General features: G+C 44.1%; 1 protein-coding gene across 2 annotated transcripts in view; it reads right to left on the bottom strand.

The window, feature by feature from the left end:
* The window catches only part of OC90 (otoconin 90), a 28756-nt gene extending 20765 nt beyond the window's left edge, over positions 1-7991 (bottom strand). Inside the window, exons 1-4 of one of the 2 annotated variants that reach the window (XM_083749201.1) lie at positions 7778-7991; positions 6321-6388; positions 4154-4219; positions 2121-2180 (exon numbers count right to left, since the gene is read on the bottom strand). In XM_083749201.1, coding sequence (XP_083605327.1) covers positions 2121-2180; positions 4154-4219; positions 6321-6369 — 175 coding nt within the window. In that variant the 5' untranslated portion in view covers positions 6370-6388; positions 7778-7991. The remainder of the gene's footprint in view (positions 1-2120; positions 2181-4153; positions 4220-6320; positions 6389-7777) is intronic. The other variant, XM_083749202.1, reaches the window with a different exon arrangement.
* Positions 7992-12138: the final 4147 nt, after the last annotated feature.

Here is a 12138-nt window from a genome sequence, read left to right as displayed (position 1 = left end):
ATTGTTATTTTGGAGGTTTTCCAGAGAATGCTCAGAAACAAACACACATACACCTCAAGGAGACCAACCCTTTGGAGAAAGGGTTGTAGCTCAGTAATAGAGCATCTGCTGGGAGACAGCCCTGCCTGAAACCCTGGCGCGCTACCACCAATTGGTATAGACCGCACAAAGCTAGATGAACCAGTGGTCTGATTCTGTTTAATGCAGATTCCTATGTTCTCCTTGTTAGAATTCCTGCTCCGTGATTGCAGTCATGGGATTGTTGTCTATCACATGACGGTATATGTTTTGACTCCACAGAGTGGGAAGTGACGGAAACAGGATGTTTGTGTTACTGTGTTCTGTGAAGTGGGACTATTGTCCTTTGTTCTTTCTCTCTTTGCTGTCTCATGCTAGAGAGAGAGGGAGCCATGTTGCAGTGCTCCATGTGTTTTTATATGTAAATAAAGTAGATTAGCCAAAATGCTGAGTTTGCTCTAGCTGAGCTAGATGGCTCAATGGTCTAATTATGTTCTTCCTAGAGAGGACTTCCTGGCATAGAGGAAGGACTAAAGTGCGGATTTAACAGTGTAATTCTACACACGTCTACTCAGAAGTAAGTCCCATTGCATTCAGTGGAGCTTACTCCCAGGAAACTGCATATAATATTGCAGCTAGGAACTTCTGGTACATGATCCAAACCAATGATGATGATGATAATAATAATAATAATAATAATAATAATAATAATAATAATAATAATTTGTATCCCGCCCATCTGGCTGGGTTTCCCCAGCCACTCTGGGCGGCTTCCAACAAAGATTAAAAATACATTAAAATGTCACACATTAAAAACTTCCCTGAACAGGGCTGCCTTCAGATGTCTTCTAAAAGTCAGATAGTTGTTTATTTCCTTGACATCTGATGGAAGAGCGTTCCACAGGGTGGGTGCCGCTACCGAGAAAGCCCTCTGCCTGGTTCCCTGTAACCTTACTTCTCGCATTGAGGGAACCACCAGAAGGCCCTTGGCACTGGACCTCAGTGTCCGGGCTGGACGATGGGGGTGGAGACGCTCCTTCAGGTATACTGGGCTGAGGCCATTTAGGGCTTTAAAGGTCAACACCAACACTTATCCTCACGGGAGGTGTCCTCATGTGTTTCTGTATGATTCACTGTTCCTGGCTTGTTTCTTTCTAATTGGCCTGAGCATAGGTCATTATTCTCCATCTCTGCATGTGATAGAATCAAAGCGTGTCCAGTGTCCAGGCTGTGAGTGGCATTGCTTCAGTAGCCAAAGCTCTATCACCCATACAGAAGAGGGAGATATCAGCATGCTTGGGGGGGGGGAGTGGAAAAAAAACCTTTAGAAAAATCTCTTAAGGGTGAAGGATAAAAACAGCCCAATGAGGATGGAAAGGGGTCAGTGGGCAAGGAATGCTGACTGTTGTGTGGGCAAGTAGGAAATAATAATAATAATAATAATAATAATAATAACAACAACAACAACAACAACAACAACAACAACAACAATAATAATAATAATTTATTTATACCCCACCCATCCATCTGAGTTTCCCCAGCCACTCTGGGCGGCTCCCAACAGAATATTAAAAACACGATAAAACATCAAACATTAAAAACTTCCCTAAACAGGGCTGCTTTCAGATGTCTTTTAAAGATAAGATAGCTGTTTATTTCCTTCACATCTGATTGGAGGGCATTCCACAGGGCGGGCACCACTACCGAGAAGGCCCTCTGTCTGGTTCCCTGTAACCAAATTTCTCACAGGGAGGGAGCCGCCAGAAGGCCCTCGGTGCTGGATCTCAGTGTCCGGGCTGAACGATGGGGGTGGAGACACTCCTTCAGGTATACAGGACCAAGGGGTAAGGGAATGGAAGAGGAATGGAAGACTGGAATTCTGAAACACAGCCTGTCGCGCTGCAGCATTCCATTGCAGTTCTCTCTTGTACATTCCTGATACACAGCACCACTTTTTTGTTCTGGATTATGCACCTAGGCACATTCAGAGATGTTCACAATTCAAAGTCATGAACACAAACCAAAAATGCAGATATTTAAGTATCAGGAAGTGTTTTCCCCTTAAAACGAGCCTGATTTTAAAAAGAACGATGTTCACTTACCAAAAAACAACGCAACACCTTCCACGTTTGCAAAGACCCCGTTGAAGAAAGTAATGTTATCTGAATGTAAATAGTTTTAAAATGTTAAAGGTTATATATGCCCACCTCTCATCTATTTCAATTCATCTACAAACTAAATTGTGGGATAATCAAAATCAAAAACAAAAAACGAACCGTTTCCCAACATTCCATAGCACTCTCCCAGTATTCTGTCACACTTTAGAGTGACCAACAAATCCAACCCAAGGCAGCGAGGCTGTACAGTTTGAAACTGGTTTGGCTCTTAATGGGTGGGACCGCCACAGGAAGGAAATTTTGAAAATCTTTATTATGACAAAGCCAGCTAACATCTGATGGACTTCTGGGAAACCTCTGCCACCCAACCCCTGCTCAGGCTATGATTATTGTTCATTATTCCCCGCTACAGGTAATATTCTCATCTGTAGTGTGGATATGCAGCACGGCTGCAGCTCCAGTCGATGGGTTTAACAGCAACCATTTGGGAATGATGCATTTTTGCAGCTGATCTGAAAAGCATCAGAGCCCATAGCATTGTTCATTGGACCCTCCTAGCTGATCTAGAGTCAATTGGCACAGGCAGAAGAATGACAACATATGTCTTTTTCTAGCCTGCCCACTCCGCCTGTTGTGGGGATCACATGTTTAATTACTCTTGTCATGAAACATAAGCTCCATGCCTGCAGAAACCAAGAGTGTCAAGAAGAAGGCTACCCTGGGTAACATAGGCATGTGATGCCCTCTACTGCAATATGAAACAGTGCACTTCAGCAAGAGCTAAGTCTGCATAAAAAGGTAAAGGTAAAGGACCCCTGATAGTTAAGTCCAGTCCCAGATGATTCTGGGGTTGCGGCGCTCATCTCGTTTTACTGGCCAAGGTAGCTGACGTTTGTCCACAGACAGTTTTTCGAGGTCATGTGGCCAGCATGACTAAGCCGCTTCTGGTGAAACCAGAGCAGTGCACGGAAACACTGTATACCTTCCCGCTGGAGCTGTACCTATTTATCTACTTGCACTGTCATGCTTTCGAACTGCTAGGTTGGCAGGAGCTGGGACCGAACAACAGGAGCTCACCCTGTCGTGGGGATTTGAACCACCGACCTTCCAATTGGCAAGCCCTAGGCTCAGTGGTTTACACCACAGCGCCACCCTCATAGGTTGCACTAAATCCCCATCCCTCGGAAACTGCTGAAGGCAATTCTCACTGGGACAAACTGGTTGTCTGAATCCATTCTTAAACTTCACCTCTTGTAAGCAAACAATTCGGCCCTTTCAGGTAAGGGGCAATAGTTTAGCGACAGTGCATACTTTGCATGCAGATGGTCCAAGAAGTTCAGTCTTATGCCTGCGGTATCCCTAGTCCTACATCCCAGAGGAAGAAGATCCCAGAGGGCAACAGAGCTGGAAACACAGCTGGCCCATGGCCCATGCCACTCAGGTGGCAGAAATGAAAGAGGCAGCACTCGACCCGCCTGGCCCTTTGCGTCCATCGCTGAGATGGAGGCGTTCCAGCGTGAAACATTGCCGCTCGTCTTCCCTGCCCCTGGAGGAGAAGCGAGGCAAGCAGCTAGACTTTGAGGAGCTCTCTGGCTCCTTTAAGTTCAGCAAGAGCTAGGGAACAGCAGGACCAGAAGAAGTGGAGCACAGCAAAGGGGTAGGAGGTGCCAATTTCCATTTTGCCCCAGGTGGTGAAATTGGCTGGGCCGCCTTTGGTTGGGAGAAACCCCTGCCTGCAGTGGAACTTGGTCCATTAAGAGAAAATGGGGCACTGCCCCAGCAACCTCAGTGAGCCCATGCCTACCTGCCTTCTTGCACACAGCCTGTCATTGATGCCACCTGCTGCTGGTCTCCCTGGCAACTGCCCTACCCATTGGACACCAGCCATCACAGCCTGCCTGAGACCTGGAGTAGCTATTGCCAGTTTAGGCAGCAATACGTGGCCAAGGTGGACATGCAATGCCCCATATTCAGAGGTTCTGTTGCTCCTGGACAGATACAGAACAAGAGCTTCTTACTTAGGTCTCTTTCTGCTGCGTGTGGAAGATCCATTGGAATTGCTGGTGTCTCTGATCCTTGACCTCCTGTCTCACCAGTTCCGTTCAGAAGGAGCACAAATTAAAACAGAAAGATTAATCAGTAGAGTGCCTGAAGCCAATTTTCGTCGACTCATTTGTTGGTCTCCATTGCAACATCCAAAATGCAACTCTTACTTGCTCTCCTCTCCTCTATATCTCTTGGCTGACTTTCTGCATTTACCTTTGCTGTTTATATATTAAAGATTCACCAAAATGAAATTCAAGATGAACTTAAAATGTGTAAGTGTGTTGTGTACCCAGGACCAGGTTGCATATGAAGATCTGAAGGCATATGTATCCGACAGATAATAATAACCCCAGCCATCTGTTGCGGAGACTTCAAAGTCAGTTCTTTCTGAAATCGGTGGGAATTATCTGCACATCAGCGACACTAAGATCAAATTTCCAGGTTCAATTTTCGCCTTACTCCAACCAGCTTCACTGTAATGGGGGGGGGGGAGGGGATAAGTCTGTAAAACATCACCTTACCCAGGAATTTGGATGGGTGTGAGAAAGTACAGGTAGGAAGGATCTTCTCAGAGGAAGAATTATTTATAACGTAATCAACATTTACAAAAATGTTTGATTCACTTTAATTTAAGAAAAAAATTACACTTGTGTTTTTTGTAGGATTTTAGTACATTTTCTGTAGACTTTTAACTTGGTTTAGCAGCTCCGTATAGCTGTGAGAAATTTGCCATTCACTGTCATGGTGGGACGCTCTACTGAACCCTCCACTGAAGTGAACAGAGACTTCTTCTCTTACACAACTTCTGTATAGCAGAAAATACACAGGCCATTGGAATACATAGGGCTGTTCCCAAAAGTTAGAAGGAAATGATACATCTCTCAGCAGCCGATGCATTGATCTGACAATTTTTTAAAAAAAAAATCTAATTATGTTTAATACACAATTATTTTATTTTACTGTTTGGCTGACAGCTTGATCTTTGTGTTCTACTCAGATAGAGGTGGGTTTTACTGACTTCATCTAGGCCTACTTATGGATACGTCTGCAGAGGACTGCAACCTTGTCATGTGTTCATCACCTGTTGGCATCCACCTGCCTCAAGAGACAATGGAGTGAGCCTCCAGGGTTAATAATAATAATAATAATAATAATAATAGTAATAGTAATTTATTTGTACCCCGCCCATCTGGCTGGGTTTCCCCAGCCACTCTGGGTGGCTTCCAACAAAGATTAAAAATACACAAAAATGTCACACATTAAAAACTTCCCTGAAGTTGTCAGTTGTCTTCTAAATGTTAGGAAGTTGTTTATCTCTTTGACATGTGGGAGGGCGCTCCACAGGGCGGGCACCACTACCAAGAAGGCCCTCTGCCTGGTTCCCTGTAGCTTTGCTTCTCGCAGTGAGGGAACTGCCAGAAGGCCCTCGGAGCTGAACCTCAGGGTCCAGGCAGAACAATGGGGGTGGAGACGCTCCTTCAGGTATACTGGGCCAAGGCCGTTTAGGGCTTTAAAGGTCTAACAGCTGTCTTAGCAGTACTGAAGTGACCTTCCCAGGATGCAAGCCTGGGCAGTGTTCATGGAGGCCCTGGGCTGCCCAAATGACAAGAACCCCCTCTCGGCCTCATTTATGTGGTCCAAAGGAAAGCAGAACAAGACATTTTGCACCAGCTGGGCTGCAGGCGTTGCAGAAAGGTGACGTACAAAGCACCATCCAACCGTCTCAGGGACTCCACCCCAGATTTGTGTAATTTTTCCTCCTTAGCCCTTTCTTCTCCCAGAGATGTCCCACAAGTTAGTGGAGATTTAGGATCAGAGTTGTATGTACCTATATGTGTTTTATCATCATCATCATCATCATCATCATCAGTTCTTACTATAGAGCAGCCTTCCCTAACCTCGAGTCCCCAGATGTTGTAATGGTATTCCAAATGTTCCAGCTCCCATAATCCCCATTAAACATGGCCAATGTCCATGGATAAAGGAATATTCAACCTGACCAAATCTGTGGATACAAGGCTGGGAAATTCTGCTGTAAGAGCCTATAGGGTAAACAGTTCTTGAGACATGCTGGACGCAAAACATCCATACAAAATGATGAATAGAGCTTGAGAAACAGGAACATTATTTTCCACTTACCACCACTATGCAATACCATCAACATATTCACCAGGAGAATAACCACCATTGCTTTTCAGGAAGCTTGCCTGGTGAATTAAGTAAAATGTTAGACCGGGCGTGCATATTTCCTTTGAAGGTAATACAATATAGCTGCCCCATTGAAAAGCCATCAGATTATTTATGTCTCCTCAGTTCATTCCACTATTCAACGACAAAAGAGAATATTAGTCCCTGAAAGTGTTTCCAGCATAGGAGCCTAAGAACTGGCAACGGTGATGCAACAGTCAGCTTGTCTGTGGAAATAATTGCTCACACAAGGAGAGAATAAAAGCACCTAGAGCTTTTCTGTTCATGAAAAGGGGGGGGGGGGAGACCATAAAGATTTTTTTTTTAAAAAAAATCAACTAGTGTGGAAAAAGATAGTGGGTGGGACACACAGGGGCAGAATTTCAAATTTCAGCAGACCTCTTGAGATCAGCAAATCTCTTATCTACAATTGCTACCTCAAGAACCGCCAAGGTAGGGTTGCTAAAGACGGAATACAGCAGTAGGAAGCAATGCCTGGGAAAATCCAGACATAAAGCAGCCCATTTCCGAAGAATTTCCTAAAAGAAATACGTAGCTCAAAAGCTCAACAACTTTGTCAGAAAGGATTTTCACTTTCTGAAATATGGCAACCCTACTCCAAGGGCCCATCCAATTCAAAAAACCCAAAACAATTTTGTGACATCAACCACCTTCTTCCACATCAACCCTTGCTTGGATCCCTGACCCTCCTTCTGAGTTTTCATCACACATAGGACCATGCTGCACACATGATTAGAATCTAAATCACACCGTCTGCCTCAAAGGTAAAGTGCAATGCAAATCAGGGATGGAGGAGAAATTCGATTCAGGTCACACTGAAAGGCAAACCAACCTAACTGGTACCTTACGAATTAATACACGAACTGAAACACAACTATCCCTTTGAAATTCTCACTTCTCCAAATGCAGAATCTCCAGCCAAATAAATGCAAAAGCAGTACATATACATATATAGTGAAAATACCATGCCAAATGCATGATATGTAGGGAAATTGTCTTACAAAAATGTGCAAATTAGGAGAATTTTGTACTAAAAATGCTGGTGATTTCCATGAAGACTTTTTAATAATAATAATAATAATAATAATAATAATAATAATAATAATAATGTGAAATGTGGAGAACTAGCAACTGGAAAAATAAGAAACTGAAATCAACAGATCTGGCCATCCCTAAAGTGCAATCCTGCACATAATTCTTTGGAAGAAGTTATCTCACTGGGTTCAACTGGACTAATTCAAGTCTGCATGCGGAGGACGGCTGCCTTGTCCCCTTAGGGCCACTGGAGCTTTCATCCTTCCAAGTCAACTGCTTTAAGATCAAGGTGCCAGTTCAGATCCGCTCATCATCGCGTAAGATCCCCTTCCAACCAAAAGTGCACAACTTACCTTGAGGGATATTGCTCTAAAGGAGATGGGAAGGAGGAAATGGCCTTTAAAGAAGGTTAGGGCTTAGTGATTTATACTTGCTTGGCTATCCCCCCTCGCCCATGTGACCACTTTCTTCGTCAACCCCACTTTAAGCTTTCTCAATCGGCCCTTTCATGAGGTTTGTGCAGGTCACAATGCTCGCCGCGGCGAGGTTTAACATTATAGATCATTTATATACCTGGGGCTATATTAAATAGGCCTTCTCTCCAGGGGACTGCGAGTTGCCGGAATAATACAGGCCCTGTTGTAATTAAACAACAATTGCCCCTCTGTTATCCCTCTCCTGCCAAGTCACGTGACAGTGGCGGTAAGAACTTAATAAGAGACAATGTTCCATGTTGAGAGACAGGTGAAAATCTAGACTGATTTGGAGCCCCTGGTTTCTTTAAGTGTTGAAAAGGACAGAGAGTGTTGGAAAAAACCAACATTAAAGGGTCTTTAGGGAGTGTAGGTTGGGGACAGGCAGATGATAGATAGATGATAGATAGATAGATAGATAGATAGATAGATAGATAGATAGATAGATAGATATAGATAGATAGATGATAGATAGATGATAGATAGGTGATGATAGATGATAGACAGACAGACAGACAGACAGACAGACAGATAGATAGATAGATAGATAGATAGATAGATATAGATATAGATAGATAGATATAAATGATAGATAGATGATGATAGATAGATAGATAGATAGATATAGATAGATAGATAGATAGATAGATAGATAGATGATAGATAGATGATAGATAGATGATAGATAGGTGATGATAGATGATAGACAGACAGATAGATAGATATAGATATAGATAGATAGATATAAATGATAGATAGATGATGATAGATAGATAGATAGATATAGATAGATAGATAGATAGATAGATGATAGATAGATAGATAGATGATAGATAGATAGATATAGATATAGATATAGATATAGATATAGATATAGATATAGATATAGATATAGATATAGATAAATAGATAGATAGATATAGATGATAGATAGATAGAGATACACACGTATGAAAAAATTGCCCCACTTTTTTTAGGACAGGAAATCAAAGTGGATCGCAGGTTTTTTTAAAAAAAATAAAAAATAAACGATAATCAAAAAAGCATAAATGGAATGCTACAAAGAAAAGTCAAAAAGCTTTCTTGAAGAGCCAGGTCTTCGTCAAATGCCAGGAGGCAATGGAAGGTAGTGGGGAGAGTAGGCTTCTCTGGTAAAAGTGTGTCAAAGAGCCACAACCAAAAAGGCCCAGCAATTCATCTCAACTGACCCGCAACACACTTCCTTTTTAAAAACTCAACTTTCCAACAATGGCAGGGAGCACAGAGCTTCTGGGGTGCTGCAGCAGGCGCCACAACTATGAAGTCCAAGTGAAGGCGAGAGAGGTTCGCGTCACACAGGGTGCCACCTAAATCTGAGACGCCACTGTCTGCCAATGTTTCCACTCCCATTCCAACCCTGCGCTGTGAGATTCACTGTACCAGCAAAAGAGAGACCTTAGTTGGAAGCCCCTTGTTGGAGGACTTCCTAGGCATCGCTAGTTATGCAGAGCAGGGTCTTTTTGGTTGCGGCACCAAAACTGTGGAGCTCCCTCTCCTGGGAGGCTCAGTTTGCTGCTTTCCTGTTGTGCTTCTGCCATTTAAATAATAATAATAATAATTTATTATTTATACCCCGCACACCTGGCTGGGTTTCCCCAGCCACTCTGGGCAGCTTCCAACAGAACACTAAAATACAATAACCTATTAAACATTAAAAGTTTCCCTAAACAGGATGTCTTCTAAACGTCTGGTAGTTGTTTTTCTCTTTGACATCTGGTGGGAGGGCGATCCTTAGGGTGGGTGCCACTACCAAGAAGGCCCTCTGCCTGGTTCCCTGTAACTTGGCTTCTTGCAGCGAGGGAACCACCAGAAGGCCCTCAGCGCTGGACCCCAGTGTCCAGGCAGAATGATGGAGGTGGAGACGCTTCTTCAGGTATACTGGACCGAGGCCGTTTAGGGCTTTAAAGGTCAGCACCAACACTTTGAATTGTGCTCAGAAACGTACTGGGAGCCAGTGTAGGTCTTTCAAGACCGGTGTTATATGGTCTCGGTGGCTGCTCCCAGTCACCAGTCTAGCTGCCGCATTCTGGATTGGTTGTAGTTTCCAGGTCACCTTCAAAGGTAGCCCCACATAGAGCGCATTGCAGTAGTCCAAGCGAGAGATAACTAGAGCATGCACCACTCTGGCGGGACAGTCTGTGGGCAGATAGTCTCAGCCTGTGTGCCAGATGGAGCTGGTAAACAGCTGCCCTGGACACAGAATTGACCTGCGCATTTGGCTATAGCACAGGAGGGGAACCAGAAGCCCTGCACATGTTTGCTGAACGACATGTTACATCACCTCTGACCATTGGCCACGCTACTTGGGACTGATGGGAGTTGGAGGCCACATGTTCCCTGAACCTGGTCATGCTATTTCACCAGGACTGGCATATTGTTGTTTGCTAATTTAAATCTTACTCTCCTGCTCATAGATCGCTCTTTAAACTGCTTTGAATTCTTTTGCTCCAGTCACCTTTGTGACTAATGCATCCCATCCTGAGACATTATTCTTCATTGTATTTGATTGTGGGTTGTTGTTTTTTTAATTAACTGTTATTAGCTACTTTGTGCATCCTCAGAATGGAAAAGCGGGATATGCATTTTAAATAAACAGGCAGAAATATTCAAGGAGCACTTGGAGCTCCTGGGCGGGAAGATATAATTGCACAGGAGCAGGGGGTAATAATGTTCAATTGATCGCCTTAGCAGGGGAATCTAGACTCTCTCACAACATTCTGCGAAGGCAAGCTGCAAACTGAGCAGATAGGTCCTATACACATCATAAGGACTTCTAAAGAAGACCAAGACTTCAATAAGGGATGGGGGAAATTTATAATTTATGGGATTGGAATAACACTTGTAATGCAACAATGAACTATGGACATAATGGAGATACAAAAGTTTGAATAAATATAAAAGATGCAGAAGGAAAGGATTAAGGAAAGGCCTCGGTCCAGTATACCTGAAGGAGCGTCTCCACCCCCATCATTCTGCCCGGACAACGAGGTCCAGCGCCGAGGTCCTTCTGGCAGTTCCCTCACTGCGAAGTTACAGGGAATCAGGAAGAGGGCCTTCTCGGTAGTGGCACCCGCCCTGTGGAACGCCCTCCCACCAGATGTGAAAGAGAACAACAACTACCAGACTTTTAGAAGACATCTGAAGGCAGCCCTGTTTAGGGAAGCTTTTAATGTTTAAGAGACTATTGTATTTTAATATTCTGTTGGAAGCCACCCAGAGTGGCTGGGGAAACCCAGCCAGATGGGCGAGGTATAAATAAATTATTATTATTATTATTATTATTATTATTATTATTATTATTATTATTATTATTATTATTAAATATAAGACCCATAAAAGGGAGGAGGGAAGTCCAAGGGATTATTTGGAATCTTGATTTTATATATTATGTTACTATGTTAAAAGGGACGCAGGTGGCGCTGTGGGTTAAAGCCTCAGCGCCTAGGACTTGCCGATTGAAAGGTCGGCGGTTCGAATCCCTGCGGCGGGGTGCGCTCCCGCTGCTCAGTCCCAGCGCCTGCCAACCTAGCAGTTCGAAAGCACCTCCGGGTGCAAGTAGATAAATAGGGACCGCTTACCAGCGGGAAGGTAAACGGCGTTTCCGTGTGCGGCTCTGGCTCGCCAGATGCAGCTTTGTCACGCTGGCCACGTGACCCGGAAGTGTCTCCGGACAGCGCTGGCCCCTGGCCTCTTAAGTGAGATGGGCGCACAACCCCAGAGTCTGTCAAGACTGGCCCATACGGGCAGGGGTACCTTTACCTTTACCTTTACTATGTGAATGTTAATATTAATTTGGAAAATTAAATAAATAAATTTATTTTTAAAAACTAAAGCATATTTAAGTCACATGGCTTCCCTCAAAGAACATTGGGAGCTGTAGTTCATCCCCAGCTGTAGCACCCATGACAAACTACCATTCCCAGCATTCTTCGGGGAAAGCTGTGGGCTTTTGAAGTACTTTAAAAGTTTGGTGTGGATGTGCTGTTTATCTCCCTATGCAAGAACACCAGCGTGCTACAGTGATTAGAGGGCTTGCCTGGGGCTGGGTAGGTAAAGGTAAAGGGACCGCTGACCATTAGGTCCAGTCGTGACCGACTCTGGGGTTGCGGCACTCATCTCACTTTATTGGCCAAGGGAGCCGGCGTACAGCTTCTGGGTCATGTGGCCAGCATGACTAAGCCGGTTCTGGTGAACCAGAGTAG

The sequence above is a fragment of the Podarcis gaigeae genome (genome assembly GCF_964106915.1).
Source record: "Podarcis gaigeae genome assembly, chromosome: 7".
In the NCBI taxonomy this organism is placed as follows: Eukaryota; Metazoa; Chordata; class Lepidosauria; order Squamata; family Lacertidae; genus Podarcis; species Podarcis gaigeae.
This window is presented reverse-complemented; position numbering and strand designations above follow the sequence as displayed.